Below are 23,982 nucleotides of genomic sequence, written 5' to 3'. Positions count from 1 at the left end.
CTTACAGCATAAGGCACTAACATGAGTAAAGGTATCACAGTCTAACCTTTAAGGCGAAACATAGAGCAAAATAAATGTTTTCCCTTTTGCTTATTTAGGATGTATCCAGACTGGCTCAGTGTTTTCTCTTAAAAAATGGTCTCTCCCCTCTACCACCAGCTGCTTGTTTTTAAATTAGAAATATCAGCTCCTCATTACTCCTTTGCAGGAGGATCCTGACAGGTTTTTATTTTTCGAGGCTCCAAATAATGTTATCACCCGAGGCTGCGAGTCACCCCCGGCTGTGTAAAATGATCTCATCCCTTCAGTGGGGGGAGCCGCACCTCAGGTGTGACATCACTAATCAGATTCTCCAATGCTCTCATCAGATTGCTCCAGAAAATTGGGGGAAGTGAGGACCTGACCTTTGTAATGCAGAAAACAAGCCGCAGAAAATAAAAAGCCATTGGGGCTGGGAGAGAAGGAGGAGCAGAAGTATTTTCACGTCGGAAAGGAGCACCAAACGGCAAAGCTTTTTTAAAGGTGCCTCACGATTCACGTTGAGCTTGTTCATAATGGAAATTGGAATGGGGCTGAATGTATAAATGGACAGAACAGCAGAATCTGTGGCCTCTTGGTAGAACCCACTACTGTGCCAGATCACTAGTATTGCCAAAACACTGCTGATGGATGACAGCTGTGCCACTGCATTGGGGTTTACAAGGGTTAATATGCTGGGACCTGCAAGGGTTAATATGCTGCTGTGCGCCCATTCAGCCCCATCCACCAGAGGGGCTACAAAGAGGAGGGCTCAGGTAGGTGGGGGGGGGGGGTTGGTTGAAGGAGGACAGGTCTGAGGGAAGCTAGACTGGAGCCTGGAACTTGATGCTGATCAAGCCTCCCTGGAGAGATGGTAGGCTCTGACAGCGAAATATTTGGTAGTACTTGGGGCCCTGCCAATGGTCAGCAATACAGACTGTTTGCTACCAAGGCTGAAGTGCCCCTTGTTGTTAGCTGTTCATCCAACAGCTAAAAGTTTGTTTAAACCTGTGCCTGTTGCCCACTAAATCAGATGCATTAACTTCAGTGGAGTTACTCCTGATTTCTATTAGGGGTAAGTGAGATGAGAATCAGCTCAAGTGTATCTGTATTCAATTAAGTCTGCAGAAAAACCGCCTTGGAGAGTGGTTTGACTGCTGTTTGGGAGCTGATTTAAGCTATCTTCCCTTGAAAACCCTTACTAATTAAGCCTGGCGAAGAATCCACTTGGATTTTCTTAAAAGCGCAACACCCTATAGAGAAATGAATTTACACTTAACAATCCAGTGTTGCAGAGTGACAATCAGTCTTACTACCAAAAATATTTCTGGCCTATGTTCAGCTACATGTGGAATTGCTAGGATTCCTCCACCATTGTAATCATGAGCTGTGGACTGACAGAGCACTGGCCAGAAATTACAGGGGTGAGTGGATTCTGTGTCAGTTTAAACTACATGAATAGGAACTGGGAATATCGCAGGTGAATGGGCACAGTGCCATTAAGCAGCATTCCAATCTTGTAAAACAGGCCAGAATTATCCTTGGTAGATGAATTTGGCATTAACTAGATTATCTAATGGATGAAACTATTCTAACTTGGTGCTACTGGAAACCATCAGGCTAAAATGACAAAGGACAGACTGTACTGCTGGATGGAAAGTAGTTCCCTGGACAAGCACACTTTAAAAACAGGGTAGGGGGAAGGGAAGGGTCAGTAACTAGTAATCAGCCCACACTCCTCATCTTGATGGGCAGGCAGGGCCACCCAGAGGATTCAGGGGGCCTGGGGCAAAGCGGGGGAGCCGCAGCGCTTGTACTCACCCGGCGGCGGTCCAGGTCTTCGACGGCATTTCTGTGGCAGGGGGCCCTTCAGTCGCTCCGCGTCTTCGGCAGCACTGAAGGGCCCCCTGCTGCCAAAATGCTGTCGAAAACCCGGACTGCTGCCGGGCCAGTGCTCGTGGGGCCCCTGCGGGGCCCGGGGTCTGGAGCAAATTGCACACACCCCTCTCGGCAGCCCTGTGGGCAGGATAAAACTGAGCTGTCACTTTTCCAGATTCATACCAAGTTCTCTTTTATCCAAGTTCATATATATGAAGCTGAAAAGCCTTTTCTGATGCATTTGGGAAACTTTTTTTCATAATTGATATAAAGTTCAGTGCTTAGGAAAGTGAAAGACTAATAGCACTGGCCAGAGCCAGGCAGAACACAAGCAGGCTTCCCATACACAGTTCTGCCAACTTCTACTTGCAGCACTTCAGATAATCTAATCCTGAGCTACCACGCAGCTCTGCCAATGCACCAGAATTCTGCTGATGCACCATTCTGTGCTAGCCCCATTCTAGTCACTCACCCAATTCTGACAACATACCAGAATCCTGGCATGTGCCATTCCCTGCCACTACAGTCTTGGTTCTCCACACAGTATTACTAATGCATCTCAGTCCTGATCTTCAGTACCTTCTCTTCCAGTTGTGAGTGCCCTCCTCCCCTGATTTTTTTTTTTTTTAAAGAACTCTAAGTTCATCTCACTGCTGTCCTGCAATATTACCTTGCTATGCCAATTCTGGACTTCTTTGGAGCACAGATTTCCAGTCCTACTAGAGTGTGGTTTGTTGCAGTGTACAGAAATACTCACCAGGGAACAGACTGAGATCACCAAAGTCTCTTTGGTTCAAACTCAAGGCAGATGCTCAATGAGGCCTGTAGAGGTGAACAGCTAATGCATGAATTTACTGTACCCCAAAGCTCTCTCCAGCTATCAGAGGGTAGAGGGAGCAGTGGAATCAGTGGTGAGTTGGAGCCGGTTCGCACGGGTTCGCAAGAACCGGTTGCTAAGAACCAGCTGTTAAAGGGCCGGGCGGGTGGGCAAACAACTCCGGTCCGCGAGCCACATCTGGCCCGCAGGACCGTCCTGTCCTCCACCTGAGCTCCCAGGAGTCCCAGCTGGGACCTCCCCCAGCCCCGCCCTCACTTCCACCCCTCCCCCAGAGCCACAGCGTGCCGAGCCGCCGGCAGCTCAGTTCCCCAGACCTGCCGCTTTGAGCAGCCGCCGGCAAAGTAAGGGGGGGGGCTGCGAGCTCCAGGGCCTCCCCGGGGCCGGGGGGGGCAAGTGGAGCAATTTGCCCCGGGCCCCACAGGGGCCCCCACGAGAATCTGAGGCTCCCCCTGGCGCCACCTTCCCCACTACCCCCCTACCCAACTCCCCATCCCCTGACCGCGCCCCAGAACCTCTGCCCCATCCAACACCCCCCCCCATTCCCTGTCCCCAGGACTCCCTGTCCCTTATCCAACCCCCCCGGCCCTGGCCTCTTACCATGCCGTTTATCACACTCAGAGTCACGTGGTAAGGCCGGGGTGGAGCTGCGAGCTCCGGGACAAGCGGCGGGAGCTCAGGCCCCGGTGGAGCCGCCATGCCGCTGCAGCGCTGTCCAGGGCTGCTCATGGACGCCGCATGCTGAAGCTCCGGGAGAGGGGGGGAAGTGGGGGTAAGCAGCATGGTAAGGTGCCGGGGCCGGGAGGGGTTGGATGGGGCAGAGGTTCTGGGCGGGCGGTCAGGGAACGGGGAACGGGTGGGGGTTGGGTAGGCAGGAGTTCCGGGGGTCTTTCGGGGTGGTGGTGGATGGGGTCGGGGCAGTCAGGGGACAGGGCGAGTTGGGTAGGGGGTAGGGTCTTGGGGGGCAGTTAGGGTGGGAGGGTCTCGGGAAGGAGTGGTCAGGGTACAAGGAGCAGGGGAGGTTGATGGGTTGCGGGTTCTGAGGGGAGCAGTCGGGGGCAGGACATGGGTGGGGGTCGGATGGGGGGAGATAGGCTGTTTTGGGAGGCGGGTGGGGCTTGTACTCACCAGGCGGTTCTCTACCGAGTCTTCAGCGGCATGTCCTTCACTCGCTCCGGCACTGAAGGACCCACCACCGCTGTGCCACCAAAGACCCGGTAGGGAATCGGTTCCTAAGATTTTGGCCGCTCATCACTGAGTGGAATGCCTACTGGAGGTAGACAAAGCATGCCGCAGTTTCATTTTAAATATCCTCCTCTCCCCTCCCCCTCCCCTCCACCTGGGTTACTGTGGTAGCACCATCTTCAATGCATGAGCTGAATGTTTCTTTAAGGCGTATACTGAAACAAATATGTGGCTGCCTAGGATTTCACATTGGTCACTATACAGTACACTAGAACTTCACTGGAATGGCATGGAATGGAACCTAGATTCTCTTGCTCCAGAGGACCTATCATTGAAACTAAAGAAGAATCTCCACTAGCTATTAGCAGTATAGGTTCTGTCACATGCAGCTGCACAGTTCTGATTCCATCCAGTAGAGAGAAGTAGTTCATGTACACTCTAGTCAGTATTTTACTCTCTGTGCCATCCCGTGCATGACCATCTCACCTTGTCAGAAGCTCTCAATATACACTTCCTTGGGCTTGAAAGCTAAAATTCAATCCTCCCCTTCTATCATAGGTTGTTTGTTTAAAAGGAGAGCCCATGCCACAGCAGGATGCCCTTTTTGATATTCAAGCTTCTTCTGAGCCTCTCTGAGAAGCTTTCTCAATAGTGATTCCTGAGTCTGGTAATTTTTGTAGCAAAGATCTGTAAGCAGGGCAGGGTGTTGATTTGGATGGATTCGTAACAACCTATATTAACAAGTCAGTGAAATGTTAGCCCTTTTAAAATCCATTTTGTGAGGGGGTAGGTTTTCCCCCTCTGCCTTTTCTTACTGTTGTTGGCTTGTTAATTCAATGTGTTTCTAAATCTTGTGGTCATTCTGATGAGAAGCTCAGGTATCTGATATGAAGCACATCTAGCCCATATACCTAAATCTGCTAACTCGCACAGATATGCATATGTGGGTGGGTGTGCACTTTCATGTGCATTATACACACAAGATTTTATACCCTCCATACACGCTCAGAATGTTAAAATGGCTCCTGGCTCCCATTCCAGAGCTCTTCCTTGCCACCTTTGCTATCACTGAGACCAGGCTAGGGCAAGGAAATCCCCACTGAATGAACCTGTCTGTGTGAAAAGGCGTTTAATTAAAGTTGTAAAGGAATTTCCATAACACAACCCTCTCCCATGTGAGAGAGTACGGCACAGGTTTACATAAGAGCCATGGGACCTGCCCATGAACCCAGCACTTAATGAACAGCCTGGCAGGGATGGCATTAGCCCTATGAGAATGGCAGGTTACAAGAAGACCCCGGTCCAAGGGGTTAATAACAGCTCACTGCTAATCAGACTGAGCTAATAAAATGTGTTGTGGCATCAATGCTATAATCACAAACAGGAGGGGCAAAAGGTTGAGTGTTCTACTTATTACTGGAAATGCAAACCACAATCCAGAATCCGTTAAGCCATGCATTTCAGTCACGCAAGATCTCTCCTTGGCTAAGGCAGGGAAGGTTGCGACAGTCCAAGTCTTTGATATTGCGAGCGTGACTCAATGCTGCATGCGTTGGTGTGCTTGTACCGGGGAAGAGGGGGATGGATGCAGTCGTCCACTGCATGGCTTTGCATTTGATTTTGGGTGCATCCCTCTGGCAAGGAGAAACTGAAGCTCACCAAGCTGTGGCTATTGGAGAATACGGACTGTCAGCTTGTTCACATGCTCAGCTGTGATAATTACTTTCTGCTTCTGTAACTCACTTGCAGCGTATATCTCAGTGGGAGGCTTTCCCTTTAGCTCGTGCAAGAAAAATGATTTCAGTGTGTGGCATGCCCTAATCAGACTATCTCCAGTCAGGCCAGATTGAAACAACAGAACTGATGTGGTTTTAAGCTACTCCCCTCCTGCTACCCATCATCCTCTGTGACCACCTCTTGGCTCACTGTTCTAGGTAACAAATCAGGCCATCATTAATATATATATTATCACCATCTCTTATTCAGTGCTGTTCCATGCTATTTAGTACAAGCACTGGCTGCAATCAGTAAATTCTGCTGGACATATGTGTAACATGCATTCATAGACTTAGGTACGCAAGAATATGCTTATTTTATACTCAAACTTTTATACCCTCTTTTTACACCCAAATTTACATCCACTCAACACCAATCCTTTTCTTTATTGTACCTGATTGACATAAGAAATGATCAATCATGAACTGATGCTATGATTTTTGGGCCAAGTTCTAAGGTCCTTATGTAGGCAAAAATCCTAACTTTAATCCACTCGGAGTGAGCCAGGACTTCAGGATTTCGACCGATATTTTTCATACTATAGAAATTAATCACATACCATTTGAAGCTTTTTGTACTTTTTTTGTGTGTTCCCCTCATCTAGGTCTTTCTCTCATCTCATGGCCCTTGGCATGCTGAGAGATGCTGGAGGAAAAGTTCAACTACTTGCCAGAATATTTAAATATGAATACATGTGTGCTCTAATTGATTTGTAGACTTCAAGGCCACAAGGGACCACTGTGATAATTTAGTTTGACCTCCTGTAAAACACAGGCCATAGAACTTCCCCAAAATGATTCTTAGGCTGTATCTTTTAGAAAAACATTAAATCTTGATTTTAAAATTGACAGTGACCGAGAATCCACCATGCCCTTTGTAAATTGTTCCAATGGTTAATTACTTTCACTGTTAATACTTTACACCTTATTTCTAATGACTTTGTCTAGTCAATGTGAATTTGTCTAGTGCTTTTACTCCTGAAGGATCCCAAAGTTCTGTATAAAAGATAATACAGGGCATATACAGCCACCTCTGGTGTGAAACATGACAACTGGGTAACAACCCACAGCGATGTTACAGTTTAAGACAGGAAGTGAAGAACAATGGCCTGATTCTTCACTACCTTGTGCCTTGTTTAGTCATTTACCCCTGTGCAAAGATGGTGTAAAATGCTTTTCTGCTGATTTGGTAGCATTTCACACCCATTTTGCACTCATTTCACACAAGTATAAGTGAGAGGCAAGGCAGTGGAGAATCAGACTCGTATCAAATTCAAACTGTAAGGGGAATATAATGCCAGTAGGCTAACTGTGCCTACCCCCACTGGAATTTGAACAAGGCACCAGGGCTAACACTCCTGTTCTCCAAATAAGTGTCATAGGAAGGGCTGCAATTGCTTACGGTCTCTGTTTTATGTCACATCTGAAAGGCAGCATCTCCAGATGCTGCCCCTGACACCATGCTGGGTCATTGGTTCAGTACTGATTCAGAAGGGAATGCCAGCTACAGAATCGTCACTCCCCCAGCACTCTGGGTTTTTCTTGGACCTCTCCCAGACATATTCTGACCAAGCCAAAATGGATTAGCTCATGAGATCTGACATGTTCCCAGCCTGAGGTGGTATGATCTACTGGAATACACCAGACATATACTAGTGTGCTCCTCCCTTAACGGGGGGCTTTGGTGGTTAGTGGGAGTAGTTAAGGGCAGAGCCAGTACCAGTTAAGTGGTAATGTTAAATGTGTGTGTTGTCAATTATCTAACTTTTACAGGGGGGTTTTAAGTACCCACCACTGTGAAAATTAAGAAAAAGAAGAAAAACCCAGCAACTATATTAATGTATCTTGAAGATTACAAATATAAATGAACTAAAGGGTTGCACATTTCATTGCTTCTGTAGGCCAAGTTCACTGTTTACACTGGGGGCTGCAAGCATCCTTCCATTACTTCCCACAAGCTCCCTATGTGCTACCCTCCCATGCCCCTCTGTTCTGGGGACTCCCTTCAACCCCCCTTCCTCTCTCATGCCTGGGGCTCTGTACATCCCCCATTTCACCCATTCCAAGGAGCTCTGTGTGCCCCTCCATTCTCCCCTCTGCTACATGACAGGCTGTGTATGTATTCCCATTCCCCCTATACTGGGGTTTCTCATTCTCCCCCCTTGTCCCTCATTCCACCTCACACTACAGCCCTGCATTCCCTCCCCACCACCCTCTTGGAAGGGGCTCTGTGCATCCCCCATTCTCCTCCTGTGGCAGGGCTCCCTATTCTACCCATCCCTGTTCCATGCCAAGGGCTGTGTCTGTCCCTGTGATGGGGTTTATAGATACCACACTAAGGCTAAGGGAGTGATGGAGCAGTACTGAGCCAAGAGGCCACTGCCCCTCAGTAGCTGCACAGCATGCTCCAAATGGAGGACCTGCTTAAAAGGGGACTCTTGTCAGTCAAACAAAGAGAGTGAGGGAGAGGCTGTCTGCTGGGAAGGACTCAGTTTGCAGCTTCTGGGACAGAGCGATCAATGGGAGAAGGATCTGGACTGTGAATAAGACCCAACTGGGAGGCCAGGGGCCTGACCCTTTGCCCTCCCCTGCTCCATGACAAGGGAGAATAACAGGACACTGAGAAGCAAGCCGGGAAGTATCCATTTGACTACTTAAACTGCTGAGGCTGATTGGGAACTCTCTGCTAGGAAGGGGCAGAGTGCTGTGACCATGACCCATATTGAAGAGTGAGTGGAGAGGTAGGAAGTAGCCCAAGAGAAGCTGGTCTGGTCTATGAGCAAGAGGGGACTGAGATACTTCTCACTCCTTCCGCCTTGGTCCCTGGGCTGGAAGCTGATGGAGAGGGAGGGCTTGGATACCCCTACCTTCCTCACCCTGCAGCTGACTGGGAGAACCCAGGGAGTACTGGGAACGACAGACCGTAATTTGGCTGCTAGGCCCACGAATTGCCCAGCAAGGACATCCAAGGAGGTTGGGGATTGTTGAGCCATGACCTGCCAGTCCCTAAGTGAACCCTCCCCCCATTCCCTCTTTCCCCATGCCAGGGGTTGTGTACCCCATATTCCTCATCCCACATTTCCCCCTCACCCACCCCATGCCCCTGCCATCATTACTTCTCCTTCTGTCTGGGGGAGAAGCCCTTCAGGATGTCATCATAGTAAATTCAACTGGAGGCTGGGCAGGGATGAGAATGATAGGGGTGGTTGTTATGCAGGAGGGTGTTTATGGGTAATATTAACCTAAGGTGGCTACTGGTGCATCCCCAGAATATGAGATCTCTCTGCCCCCACCTGCATGATCTCACCTGCGTGAGCCCATCCCAGCCTTCATGACTCCGCATGGAGGCATCATCCCCACTGGCGTCCTCATGTGTCCAGTCTCCTCCTCCTCATTTTCATCAGACAAACCCATGTCCGCTGCCAAGTCCCTACCGGACAGGGACAGTACTCCACAAAACTAAGACTGTCCAGCTTTAAATGGAACAAATGGCTTCCCTATTTCTATAGGCCAAGGTTGACAATTACAGAGGTGGTTGAAGCTGCTGGGTCTGCTAACCAGATGCCAGGAGCTCCATGTGTCCCCCATTTCTCCCTTTTGTTTTTTCTAATTTCACAAAAATCAATAGGGTTCAGTCCATTGATGCCTAGATTCCATGTACCCTGAATTCTTGCAACTGATCAAATGTGGCATTCAAAAGTTATTGTGTTACATCCAGACAGAGATATGTCACCACTGGTGCTGGATATGGGGGGCTGGGGGTATCTACGTGTGCAAAGGGCCATTGAGCACTCTCCTCCTTTTTAAACAGAAAGGCCATGCCCTCTTACTTTTGAGAACTTGATCTCAACAGGGTCACAAGCTGAGTGGACTGTTAAGGACAATAGGTGTCTTTTTACTTGTTGGGCTGTCAACAATACATGCTGAGTTGGGGGGAGGGGGAGGCACACAGATCCCCTGCTCCAAGAGGAGAATGAGGGACTCTTGTATGGGGGGAAGGGAGAAATGAGGAGGGCAGGGGAGGAAATGGTGAATGGGGGATGCATAGAGCCCCTGGCATGAGGGAGCGGGTAGGGGTTTGCAGAGAGTTCCTGAAATAGAGGGGGATGGGAGCTTGAGGAGGGTAATGGAAGGATACGAACAGCCCCTGATGTGTGCAATGAGCTCAGCCTACAGAAGCAATGAAATGTACAGCCCTCTAGTATGGACAAGGCAAGTTGTACTTTAGCATAAGCTAAGCTAAGAGCTGGAGCCTAGGGTTCATCTTGCCTAGCTAATACAGTCCTGCCATGAGTGCATGGGACTGGACTAGATGACCTCTTGAGGTCCCTTCCAGTGTTATGATTCTATACAAATACAACCTTTCCTGTCTTCCATAGCGTCGTAGAATGTGTTAGTTAAAATACATTTCAAATATCAATCTTTTGTCCTAGTCTAGACAAGACTTTAGAGCTCATAGGCCTGATTCACCACTGCGATACTCCAGTTTTATGCTGTTGATGGAATTAAACTGGTATAAAATTGAAGTAATGCGGTGGTGTGTAAGAGAGTGCAGTTGCTTCCTGAACTGATGTTGGCTTCCTTTTAGTGTTGCAAAAACATCTTGAAATGGGGAAAAGCTGGCTTTAGACTGGGAGCTTTCAGGCTATTTAAGAGAAGCAGTTTCAGAAAAGCTGTCTGGATGGAGCATGCAGATTTTTCAGGACTGTTGGTGTGCTATGCTGATGAGTCATAAGCTGCAGTTCGTGATCACCATTGAGAGTGTGCAAGGCACTGTACATCCATACAACAAAAAGATGATCCTTGCCCTAAAGAGCTTATACACATCCCTGTTCAAACATGCATATGCTTATCAATACATTAGATTAGGATACGGAGTCAACTCATTTCCAGCTCCTAGCACAATAGGATTCTGATCCATGACTGAGGCTCCTAGGTGCTACTACAATGCAAATAATAAATAATAAGAATGCAGGAAATAACCAGGATTCCCGAACTTCCTAGCCATGTGGAAGCCATGACAACTAGGGATATAAAGATGGGATAATATTTCCAAAGTGAGCAAGTGTAATGGGGAAGATATCTCTGCATCCAGCTTATACAAAGAGTTCTTATCTTGGCGGAAATGAAGGGCCAGCAGCCAATGACAATGCAGCTACGTAGGGGGCTCAGAGGGAGAGATCAAACCCTTCCTGCTTGAGTAACACAGAAGAATTCTCGGGAGAATTGACTCTGACATCTTAAGTGACTGAGTGAGCCGATGTACAAAGAGGTTGGTAAATTAGCAACAACTTGAATTAACTTGCTCTGATGGTGCAGCAGATTTTAGTCCCAGAAAGAACACAAGGCCATACTCTGATCTCAGAAATGCCTGTGCAAATCTGTAACTTCACTGAAATCATATACTGGAGTGAAATCAGAATCTTGCTCTCAGAGTTATTAGGCTGGTACAAACTACGCTTTACTCCAGTGCAGAAGGTCTACACTAAGGAGTTGCATTGGAGTAGCTACACTAGTGCAAAACTCCTCAGGGTAGACAAGGTTTTGGGAGAAGCCTTTGATATGTGGTCTGGGGACAGCTGTGAATGTGAACTGGGTAGACCAGGTTTGGTTCCATAATTACAAGAGAGAGGAGGAGAAATCGGGGGCGGGGGGAGGAAATAATGGAGATGGGCCCTATATTTCCCTATATTTGACTAAACGTACATAAGAATGGCCATACTGGGTCAGACCAATGGTCTATCTAGCCCAGTATCCTGTCTTTTTACACTGGCCATGCCAGGTGCTTCAGAGGGAATGAACAAAACAGGTAATCATCAAGTGATCTACTCCGTTGCCTATTCCCAGCTTCTGGCAAACAGAGGCTAGGGACCTGCCTATCCTGGCTAATAGCCATTGATGGACCTATCCTCCATGAACTTATCTTGTTCTTTTTTGAACTCTGTTATAGTCTTGGCCTTCACAACATCCTCTGGCAAAGAGTTCCACAGGTTGAATGTGTGTTGTGTGAAGAAATACTTCCTTTTGTTTGTTTTAAACTTGCTGTCTGTTAATTTCATTGGGTGACCCCTAGTTCTTGTGTTATGAGGAGTAAATAACACTTCCTTATTTACTTTCACCACACCAGTCATGATTTTATAGACCTCTATCATATCCCCCCTTAGTCGTCTCTCTTCCAAGATGAAAAGTAACGTAATGGGAATGGGTTCCACTTGCCTCCCATGACCTAACACACATTTACTCATAAAGCTCATCTGAGAAGGTACTATGAGGACTATCTCATTTGAGCAGCATAGTGTGAGACATCCTGAAGATGCACCTCCTAATGGACTAGAATTAGAAAGCAGCAGAACTAGATAGAAACATCTTTTCTAAGGGAAAACTCAGAATTTGGAAAAAAAAAAAATAATCCTGAAATGAGTCAAGGCCCTAATACTGCAAGAGTACCTAAGATCTGCAATGTTTTCATGCCTACAATTTTCTCCTGTCTTTGAAAGTAAAGCAGTTTTTTGTTCTGTTTCAATGAGATATATTTATAATCTCCCTCAGGAAGATTATAGCAACAGCCATCCCCCTGCTAGGTCCCTAGTCAACAAGGGAAGAGATGCTCCCCCAGCCTCCTATGTGAAGCCATGGGAAAGAAGGGGCTCCATTTGGCTGTTAAATTCTTCCTTAGATGCCCAGTGAGCCCGAGAAGCAATTTTCCAACTGTTTATAACTTACTGTTTTCAAGACATGGCTAGGAGACTACTTCTTACAGAGAACCAGCCCCATGACAGGTCTTCAGATTTGGATGTGTTATTCTGCCATTTTGAGTTATTGATGAGCAAGTAAAACAAAAAAAAATCCACTTTCTTTTCTCAAATAGAAAATTGTGTGTGGGGTTGTGGGTGTTGTCACTTTTTCTACTCACAATCAGCTGAAGGTTTTTTTCCCCTCAAGCTTTCGTACCTCTGTGACAGATGAGACCAATCATGGAATGTTTCAGTCTCACCTAAGAAAGTTATAACTTAAGAGCATGTGAAAACAGGGGGTAAGCAATGAACATAATCTTAGCTTTTTCTCCCAGCAAAAGCTATAACAACAATTCCCGAATATGCAACAGGATGATGGTTCACATGCACTAGGTAAAGAACATAAAAGTATTACCAAATGTGCAAAAATATGTCTTTATGACCCTACAGAAACAAACCTCCTACAGCCCTAAATTATAATATCATTAACAAAGTTACAAACCTATTACATGAAGAATCTGTACAATGTTGCTTAATGGCTTTGTCATTGTTCACTGTTATTCCTGTGATGCATTGCTATCTATTGCTCTTCTCAGCACTCAAGAGAAAATGTCCTTTAAACCAGCATGTGTGTATGTTTGTGTATGTGAACACACACACATGCACACACAATCTGGGGCAGATCCTCAGGTGGCGTAAATGGGCATAGTTCCATTCAAGTCAGTGCAGCTGTGCTGGTTTTTATACCAGCCGTGGATCCGCTCTTCTGTGTATAAAAATAGAAACTAAATACTGTCACTTTGATCTTGGTCATAAATAAACACTAATTTACATTCAAACACATTCTCATGCACACGTGTATGCATGCCCACTCACACACACACACACACACCATCACCTTACTAATTAATGACAATACATTTATGCTGCTTCCTTTACTGGAGCTTTTAAGAATACTTAGCTCTTACCTAGTGTTTTTCATCTCTATGTCTCCAAGTGCTTTACAGAGGAAAATAAGTATAATTATACCCATAAATAGGTGAAATGATTTGTCCAAAGTAGGTCATTGGCAGAACTGGGAATGAAGCTACATCTCTTGATTCCAAGTCTAGTTCCTAGCTCAGGAGTTCTCAAACTGGTTTTGCTGGGACCCCCTTTGAAAATATTTCAGGCTGCAATGACCCCCACCCCCATACCATGCCACCCTTACTTCTGCGCTGCTGCTGGTGCTGCCTTCAAAGTTGGGTGGCTTGAGAGCAGCAGCTACTGGCAAGGTGCCCAGCTCTGAAGGCAGTGCAGAAGTAAGGATGGCAATACTGTGACACACACACACACACACACACACACACACAATAGTCCTGTGACCACCTTTTGAGTCAGGACCCCCAGTTTGAGAAACACTGCCCTACTGGATAATGCCTCCCAAACTGAGCCACACTGCAGAATAAAGCCAATAGCCAAGATTCACATCTTCCTATCCAAGGTTTCACTGAACACAACCACAGCTAGAGGGAATGCTAGAATGCTATTAACTTAGTTTGTGTTAGGATAAGGATCTTTTTGGGGGGAAAATACATATTTTCCAGAGTTTACAGGAAAGAAATTGGAGGACATAAGCTACAGTGCAAGCTCATTTTAATCTGACCTCATAAATGATTCCTTCCCCTTTTGCGTATTTATTTTTCGTATTCTTCTACGGCCGTGGATCACAGCTACTGGTAATTTTATAACAAATGAAATATTTTTCTATCTGTTGCACAGAATACATTTCTGGCTTTCTATAGTGTTTTTCCTAAGGGGGAAATCACAGAAGGTTTCTTACCACAGAAAAAGAGAGAGAAATAAACCATAGCTGAACTCAGAAACAAAGAGAGAAAGAGCAACATGGCTAAGGAGATGCAAAGAAAATAACAGGCAAAACAGAGAGACAAATAAAAAAAAAACAGGGGAAACAAACCACACAAGAAGCAGAAAGCTTAAGATAGACAGCAGAACTCTTGTCTGACTCTCTCTTGCACTAGGATTTCATGGCAGGCAAAAACAATCAACAGAGCAGGATCTGGATAGGCAAAGTGTCATTGCAACCTGGTATGTGTGTGCATGTGTACGGGCATGTATTTTTGAACCGCTAGTGAGAAATTAATAAAAGAGCAACCCTGCATAGATGATAGTCTCATGGCCTGGCATGCTGCTAGGTGTAGGAGTACATTTCTGAGCTCTGACTAACTCTGACCCATACCTCAGATAACTTTGCATACAGTGCACGTAAAAACATGTATAATCTTTGTATAATGTAAATACCATCTCACATGCATCCACAGACTGTATCTCTAGGTTATAAAAACAAGGATTAATGTTATACAAATTAAATTATTTATAAAGTGTGTGTGTGTGTGTGTGTGTGTGAGCGAGAGAGAGAGAACACACTAATGAAGACTAATTTTAACCCACAAAAACCAGGACACTGGAATATCAGTCAGTTGTGCCACTGAATATAGTGGCAAGTATCAGAGGGGTAGCCGTGTTAGTCTGAATCTGTAAAAAGCAACAGAGGGTCCTGTGGCACCTTTGAGACTAACAGAAGTATTGGGAGCATAAGCTTTCGTGGGTAAGAACCTCACTTCTTCAGATGCATCTGAAGAAGTGAGGTTCTTACCCACGAAAGCTTATGCTCCCAATACTTCTGTTAGTCTCAAAGGTGCCACAGGACCCTCTGTTGCTGAATATAGTGGGAATCTCAGCACAGCGAGTGACCTTCCATACCACATTTGCTGCAATCCACAGGCACAGCAAAGCGGGTTATATGAATGGAGTGGGTCCCCAAATGGTACCATTACCTGGCATTGATGTATTGTTTCTTGCTAAAATGTACACAATACTATTAACAGTCATTGATGCAATGTGGCTCTGGCCAAGATTACCCATGGTTCTGCTAGCTTCTGGCCAGTATTTCCTGCCTCACCATTAGCAGGAATTCATATCATGATCTTCTGGCTGGTATTTTGTGTGGCCTCATTACTGGCCATTGAGACCCTGTCCTTCTAGCAGGAATTCCCAATGGTTTATTGAACAGACATGCTCACTCTTTCACTTTGGACAAGACTTTATTTTACACCGTTCCCAAGCAATAATGGATTAACCCTTTTGGTTGTGATTGGATGGCAGTAAAAATGTTGCCCCATGAGCCCACTCCTCCTAAAGATGGGAAGTAAAATTGTGTCCTAACCCTGCATCTACCTGGGAAACTGATACCAAACGAGCCAAAGCAACAAAAAGTTCAATTATATGCAAGAATGCACTGAGCACACAATCTAAGTGATCAGAGAGCATCCAACTGGCTGTAACAAAACATGTAGCTGAGAGAAATCCAAACCAAAATAGAAGAAGCATGTTTGCATCCCTTGCCCCTCTTCATTTGACCACTGGATGTTGCCTGGTGTATACTGTACCTTAGGCCATGGAATCTCCTGTCCATAGGTCAGTACATCATTGCCACAGGCATTGACACATTGTCCTTCTTATTGGGATTTCCTTTGACATCATTTCTAGGCACTGATTGCCTGTCCCCCTGGCCAGGATTTCATATAGAGTCATTACTTGCAGTTGCTTCCCTGGGTATGTCTACAATGCAATTAAAAACCTCCGGCTGGCCCATGCCAACTGACTTTGGCTCACAGGGCTTGGGATAGGGGCTGTTTAAGTGTTGTGTAGTCGTTCAGGCTGAGGCTGGGAACCAGGCCCTAGGACCCTGGAAAGTCGGAGGGTCCCAGAACTCAGGCTGCTGCCTGAGCCCTGATGTCGACACTGCAGTTAAATAACCCCTTAGCCCAAGCCCCGCAAGCCCGTGTCAGCTGGCATGGGCCAGCCACAAGTATTTAATTGCAGTGTAGACATATCCCCTGGGTCCCTGGTTGGCACTTCCCATGATTTCATTACTAGGCACAGATACTTTCATGTGCTAGCATTACTAAAGCACTAATGCCAGCCCAGCCCTGCCTCTGGGATTTCTTTCCAGGGAATGGCACTCTGTTGCTCTGGCATGGGTTTTGTATGGTATCAATTCCACAAATGCAGGTGCTGTCTCTGGCCTAGTCTTCACTTACCGGCTGGTCCGGCGGCACGCCATCGATGTTCTGGGATCGATTTATCGCGTCTGGTTAAGACGCGATAAATCGATCCCGGATCGATCCCGGAAGTGCTCACAGTCAGCGCCGGTACTCCAGCTCGCCGAGAGGAGTACGCGGCGTCGACGGGGGGAGACTTCCGGCCGCGTCTGGACCGCGGTAAGTCCGGACTAAGGTACTTCGAATTCAGCTACGTTATTAACGTAGCTGAATTTGCGTACCTTAGTCCGAAGTCCGGACTAAGTGGGGACCAGCCCTCAGTGACTCGGATTGCTCATGGCATCATTGCTAAGCATTCAAACTCTATTCTTGCAGCTAGGATTTCATATGGTATTGTTTCTGGACATGGACTCTTTGTTCCTCTAGCTGCTATTTCTCATGGAATTGTTAACAGCCATTAACTCCTATCCCTTTGTCTGGAATTTTACAATGGGTGTCATTACCAGGCACTGATGCAGATTTTACATAATCATTCAATTCATTTCATACTGTGGAGTTTTGGAACCATTATGGATATACCTTAAAATGGGATATAGATAGCCTCAAATAGTTTATTTTCATTTTCCTCCCTCTTGAGCTATTTAGTCAAATTAAATGTTGTTCTTAAAATGTCTGTGAGCTTGTCTACATTGGGGCTTTAGCCATCAATGTAGCTGCGCTGATGCAAATCTCTACCATCTGAAACTAGGGTAAGCCACATTGCTGCAAGTCACTTCTTACACATCTACAATAGGGTTTGCGTTGGGGCAATACCAGTGCAGCTAAAGTAGTGGCTCAAACCCCAATGTGGTCAATCTCTGAGACAGTTAGTGCATTTCTTCTGTACCCAAAATAAAATGTGTGGGGATTTGTGGTGTGCAAGGAATGCAGGATTACTGCAGTATTTTTATTATTTTTACTGGTGCAATGCGCAAATATGGTAAAATATGTTAATAGTAATAGTAAACCCACAATATTTACAGTAATTAATTGAAATCAATGGGATTTTGTCTAATGCCTTTACCCTGGAGATAATCCATAGAATAGAACATTAATGCATAGTTTAAAAGAAAAATTATGGAAAGCAGCACCTCTGCATATGCAGTAGCTTCATTTTAAAGTTACATAATTAGGCTTTTTAAATTAAACAAAAAATGTAGCAAATGGCCTCAGTCCATAGCAAAGACTAAGTGGATGTAACATCTAGCTCTCTCAAACCATGTCTTCTCTGTTACAGAGTCAGATAAAACTACCCATCTGCTACATAGCAACAAAAAATAAAATAAAGCTGGTTTCAGCCCAGTGCAAAACCAAATAGTTTATAAACCCTTGGAAAATGTGGTTTTGTAAAATTTATACCATAAGATCCTTCTTGCAGGAGAGATGGTCTTGTGGTCCAAATACAGAGTTGAGAGTCAACTGAATCAGGTTCTGTTCTGGGCTGTGTCACAGGCACGGAGTGTGATGCTGGATAAGTCACTTAATGTTTCTGTGTCTTTGCTTCACCATATGTAAAACAGGGATAATAATCTCTGCCTCAAATTAAGGTATGTAAACTTCAGTGAGATCTTTGGATGGAAGATTCTATAGATGTTCAAAGTATTTGTATCACAATTTATTATTATTCTTTATATAACAAAGGACTTTGCCACCTATGCACGTAAGAGCAAATTCTGCAGTCCTTACTCAGGAACAGCTCTCACTGAGGGAATTTCATTTGTGTAAGGACTGCAGGATTTGACCCATTTAGACTCAAGAGGCCAAATTAATCTCTGCTGGAATTCTCTGGTACATATAATAAAGCATCTCAAGGGAGTTCTTCTGATAAAGATAAGGAGGGAGAATTATACCCAGTACATTTGGGGATACTTTAGAATGGCCTCTTACGACAAGAGGTTACCTAATAAGGGTGATCTGAGGCATGCTAATTTGGGAACCTGTATTTCTGCGGCAACACATTCCAGAATGACTGACCTTATTTTTTGTTTTTAAAGCAGTAATTGAGGCACTTATGCAATAGATTCCTAGGTAGAAAGAGATATATGCCACAGAATAATAATCAGACTAATTCCTGCTGAGAAATATCTATGTAAATCTTTTCTCCTACCTCTCGTTTCATAGGCGAGCTCTGCATTGCTGTCCTCACTGCCATGCAGCAGCAATTAACTATCCTCTACATACCTGATGAATTCCCCCCTGTCCAGAGAAAAGTTTGGAACGCACAGTTTTTTTATTTAAAATGTAGATTTTTTTTTTACTGCTGAGAAGAAAAATAATAAAATGAATGATCCCAAACTTTATTAAAAACAAAGGGCCTGTGTTTTTCTGCAGGCCTCTTGAGGTCAAGATGGATAGTCACTTGTCTAAAAGCTTAGCTGTTCACTTCTATCCAAGGTTTATGGTGAGCTGGCTCATGCGGGATCTCAACCCTGGCCCAAAATAAGAGAGACCTCTGGGTTGTGCCTGAGGTGGGAGGGAGCATTACAAATGTATTTAAACAAGCTGTCTGGGCCCTTCAGTTTCGTGACAAACTGATGAAGTTCCATTGCTAGGCAATAATAGACCTGGTACTTCTTTTAAATCACTTTAAGCCCTGCTTCCATCCATCATATTCCTACAAGATCTCATTTCTGTTCCATTTAGAGTGGCCATTTTCTCTCCTGATTATTATTCAGTTCTTACAGTCCTGGTCAGAAAGACAGGGGGGAGGGAGAGGAAATGAAATGTAAGAGAACATTGGATTTTAGCATTTATAATTTGGCGATATCATGAATGGGGGCATGGGGGAAGGAAGGAGGTGAAAAATCTTCACTATCTAAGGTCCTCTCCACACACCATGTCTTCTGTATCAAATTTCCGCTATTGTTGCATAAAAGCCCAAATGCAACCCTGAAGTTGGCCGTTTGGATCTTAGTGAATACTAGGCACACTGTCAAAAGGAGGTGAAAGATCCTCCACATTCAAGATGCCTTTAGATTAGATTTTGTTGTCTCTTTGATTTCCCTCTAGCATTTGCAGATGAGAGAGGATGAAACCCAGTGTACCTAATCAATAAAAGACAATGAACCTGCTAAAGTGAGGAGTTTAAACCTTTTTCAATCTCATAAATTTCTTTTTATACAAAGATTTTGGTTTGCCTAAGCTATAGGAGGAAATAGAAGCAGGCTATTTTAATCCTCCTGAGTGAAGAGAGCTTCAGGGATTGCTATGTTATCCCTGGCAGCAGTCCTGATTTTCCACAAATCACTGTGCATGTATCAGAGATCAGCAGTGTCCTTAATGCTCCTCTGCTTGTGCATTTTGATATGAAATAGTAAGAAATTCATGGGATTTTTTTTCCCCCAAGCAAACCCCACTGCAAAAATGAAAGGCTTATAAAGGAGCTATTCAGACTTGTGCATTGCAACTGACTCCTCAGTCTGTCTAATGACGTATGTGAGAAACTATATTCAGATGAAAGGAAAACCTTGCCAATGTTATGTACCTAATATTGGCTTCACTGCAGGGATTCACTGTTTAAAAACAATGAGCTTGATTCTGCACTCACTTACATGGGTTTCACAGTGGTGTAACACCACTGAATTTTATTCTGAATTTACAGTAGTATACAAGAGAACACAATCAGTTCCTATGTGTTTTTAAAGCTTCTTACAATGCATAGTGAATAAGGGCCCGCTCCTTACTATCTAGCATAGCGCTTACTACCTTGAGTATTGCCACTGATCTCAGTAAGTAGGGTTTGCAGGATTGAGCCTGAAAATTATAAGCTTTTAGGGGCTTTTGGTGTGGAAAGTACATTGTACATATAAGGTGAGGTATAAATTACTTTAATTATCATTTCTGCATTGCTTCTTGCTTAGTCATGGGCCAGACCCTCAGCAGGTGTAAATCACTGATGTTTCTAACTGCCCTTCAGTATTCAAAACAAACACAGCAAGGATGGGTTCCTTTTCTGGAAAGAGCAAAAAAACAAATAAACAAACCATGATCTGGACTGAGAACTGCGCTGAGGAGGATCTTATTTGCTTCAACAACATCAGGAAGAAAGGCATACACTTTTACTCTAGATGAGAAATAGTTCTGGTTTTACCATCAATGTGAGCTGGTTATATGCCATAGTCATTTAAGCAATCTACATGCTCTTTTGTCTGTTCCTAACTTTACTTACGCTGACTTTTGACCAAAAAATACCCTGCTGTTTCCAAACCACCTAAGTAAAGGCAGATCAGATATCTATCTCTGTTGTAATTGCAAGCTGGTGAGCTGATGGGACTTACTGGATGCATAAAGCAGGAAAATGTAACTCTCCAGAATTATTCTATTTCTGTTTTGGACTGCTAGTCCTTGTATACTATCCGTACACACACATCTCATTATTAGCATTCAGTATCAGTATTCATGCTATCTGTTAGAGAACAAAGGCCAGCAAAAAATACTTTCTCCCTTTAAAAAGCTGGACAGGTGTCAAACACCTCTTTGAAAAGAGAGCTATAACCCCAGAAAACTGAGATGGGCACCCTAAATATCATAACTGCATAACATCTATGTTTATGTATATACATAGTCCTGATATGTAATATACTAAGGCACCCCCACAGGTGAGAAAATCCCCTCTCGGTCAGACAGGGATGATTTTTTTCCAGCGACCAGCCGCACAACCCTGATGAAAACAGATCCTGCCACACGGCCGCCGCTGTCCTTTGCAAAGCCTCCTTCCCTGCCTTGTCTACACTGAGATCAGCTTTGATCCGAGACTTGTTTATTTATGACAGAGACAAGCCGGAGCACGGGGCTGGTGTGTGTGCCCCGAGCGGGCAGGATTCTACCAGGAACAGCAGACAGACAGACACACACACACCCCCACCAACGAACCAAGCGGGAGGAAGGCGGCTGATGCCCCTTGGAAGCGCCAGCCGCGCGGCTCTTTGCGCCCCGCACGCTCCAGCTGGAGAGCACAGCTAGGGAGGGATTCCCCACCAACCCCCGCATTCTCCGTGGCAGGGAGCCGGGGGGTTAGATCCCAGTTACCTCTTGGCGCTCGGCCTGGAAAGAGCCATTTGTCCCCCCCCCCACACACACACACACACTTACTCTGGTCTCCTGCTCAGGGCGCCTTTGCCGATGGCCGGGGCGGGTTTGTGCTGGAGGAGGGTGGTGCAGCAGCCCCTCTCCCTGCTGTCTTTCTCCGGGTGGTGCTGATGGGGCTGGAGCGGGGGGTGCTGGTGAGCGGGAGCCCGGCTGCTGCCGCCGCCGCCGCTGGGGCCCGGCTGAGCCTGCCTGCTCTGGAGCGGCTGCGGCGCCGGGAGCTGTTGGGGGTGCTGAAGCGGCTCCGGCTCGGGCTGCGGGGCGGGCGCGGGGGGAGCCGGCGGGCGCGGCTGGGGCTCGGCGGCGGGAGCCGGGTGCTGCTGGCGGAGGCTGCGGTTCTCGGTGCTCAGCTCGTCCAGGCGCCGCTCCAGCTCGTCGATGCGCTGGCGCTGGGTGTGGATGAGGCTCTGCTGGTTCTGCACGATGGCGGTGAGCTCCTTCAGGTAGAGCACGGCGCGCACCGGGTTCTCCAGCAGGCTCTCCATGCCCCGGGCCCGGGCCCCTCCGCCCGCCGCGCGCACACACACCCGGCTCCCAGCAAGGCCGGCTGGCGCCAGCCTCTGCCCCCTCGCGTCAGGCACGGGCTGAGAGAGGCGGGGGGGGGGGGCAGGTCTCCTCGGGAGGGCCCACCCCCTGCTACTGGAGGGACAGCCCCCTGCGAGCGCCGCGCAGGTAGCCGGGAGGGAGGGGGCGGAGGTAGGCAGGGAACAAAGCGAAGGGAGAGCTGGGGAAGGGGTTGGAGAGAGGCAGGTGGGACGGGAAGGGAGTGACTAGGAAGGGAGAAGAGGGGTGTGGGCTGGAGAAGGGAGGGGAAGGAAAGTCCCCCTCCCCCATGGCTCCCCTTTCCCGCCCCTCGCTGAGCTAGCTGCCCAGGGGGTTGTTCTCCGAGGTGCTCCAGCCTGCCATTTAATGGCATCAGAGAAAGTTATTTTGCAACTCAGACCACTTCCTTCTCCATGTGATAAAGTCGTGGCTGAAACCAAGGGGGAGGCTGGCAGCAGCCAGCAGTTACATCACAGACCCCCACAGCACCCAAAACCCCCAGCCCCTGGGCTCAGGGCCTGCTCTCTGGGTGTCCTCATCACAGTTTCTCCCACCCTCCTTTGAGTGGCATTTCTAGATGATGATGCTTTCTTCCATAATGACGCAGGGTTGTTGCTGTTCTTTCTTTCTTTCTTTCTTTCTTTCTTTCTTTCTTTCTTTCTTTCTTTCTTTCTTTCTTTCTAAAAAGTGATTAGAATAATTTTGGCAGGGTTTGTCTGGTCCTGCTGATAACACTCTGGCTTTTTACTTCCCCTGTTAACATGCAGGAGGCAGGACTCAACATGCACCTGGGAGAGGAATGATCAAGGAGAGTAGATGGTAGAAGGAATTCTTCCTTAGGCGTCGGTGGGTCCCCTGAATATTTCCTCTCCCTTTTCTATTTCAGAATAAAATGGGACAGAAAGTTCAGTTCTACTCTGGGAAAAGAAGTTCTGTAAAAATAATGTCATGGGGGCTCCCTGCTTACTGGCTTTCAATTTCAATATCAAATGTGTTCATTTCACAAGAAATAACATTTTTTTGTCTGATTATAGCCTACAAACTCCACCTGGGATCTGAGAGACAAGCTGGGCTCTTTCATTCTTATGCATTATCATCATCACCAGTAATAAAGGATGTGCTGGCCAAATTCTATCCCCAGTGACACCTGTGTGACCCCATAAACAATTCTCTTGATGCACAAGAAGGAAAAGAATTCAGTTCCCTCTCCCATCACTATTTTGGCTCTGCGAAGCTAACAGGAGTAAAAAGCAGTAAAATCTTATTTCACTCACTCACATCAGTAGATATGAGTAAACAAACACAGGATGCAGACCTGTAGAATTAAAAAGAACCATTTTATAGTCACATTTCAGAGTTGAACTGCATCCAGCTAGCTTTGCAGGCCATGTCCATGGTTTTCTTTATTGGGGAACCTAGAGATGTAAAGAAAAATCTCAGTTTCAATTATGATCAAGGATGAGCCTTGTGCAGATAGCCTTGAAAATGTAAACTGATGCAAACAGATCACCTGGAAAGGAACTTATCACTGATTCCTTTAAGTCAGTCCTCTCACAGCCAATTAGGGATGGCTTTTGGAGTCCAAAAATCCACAACCATAGGCTCCTTTATTTTTGGGAAGACCCCAGATTCGTTCATAGCAGTTAATAACAAGGCCACCCAGCCTACCACGAATGGCAGTAGGGATACCACAAGCTCCCTACCATCCAAATACCTGTGATAGTTGAGCCAAACCAAGAAGATCTCTTGCCACAAGGTGGGGCAGTTCAATAACTTGAGAGACAACATTGGCTAGTGGACTAATGGCCTGATTTAATGACCACTGA

At 46.1% G+C, this 23,982-nt stretch overlaps 1 protein-coding gene across 2 annotated transcripts in view; it reads right to left on the bottom strand.

Annotated features, from left to right (window-relative positions):
* IQSEC3 (IQ motif and Sec7 domain ArfGEF 3) overlaps window positions 1-22,106 on the bottom strand; it is a 119,609-nt gene extending 97,503 nt beyond the window's left edge. For both annotated transcript variants that reach the window (XM_054034863.1, XM_054034853.1), the window contains exon 1: window positions 21,620-22,106. In XM_054034863.1, coding sequence (XP_053890838.1) covers window positions 21,620-22,098 — 479 coding nt within the window. In that variant the 5' untranslated portion in view covers window positions 22,099-22,106. The remainder of the gene's footprint in view (window positions 1-21,619) is intronic.
* Window positions 22,107-23,982: the final 1,876 nt, after the last annotated feature.

This window comes from Malaclemys terrapin, chromosome 1 (genome assembly GCF_027887155.1).
Source record: "Malaclemys terrapin pileata isolate rMalTer1 chromosome 1, rMalTer1.hap1, whole genome shotgun sequence".
In the NCBI taxonomy this organism is placed as follows: domain Eukaryota; kingdom Metazoa; phylum Chordata; order Testudines; family Emydidae; genus Malaclemys; species Malaclemys terrapin.
This window is presented reverse-complemented; position numbering and strand designations above follow the sequence as displayed.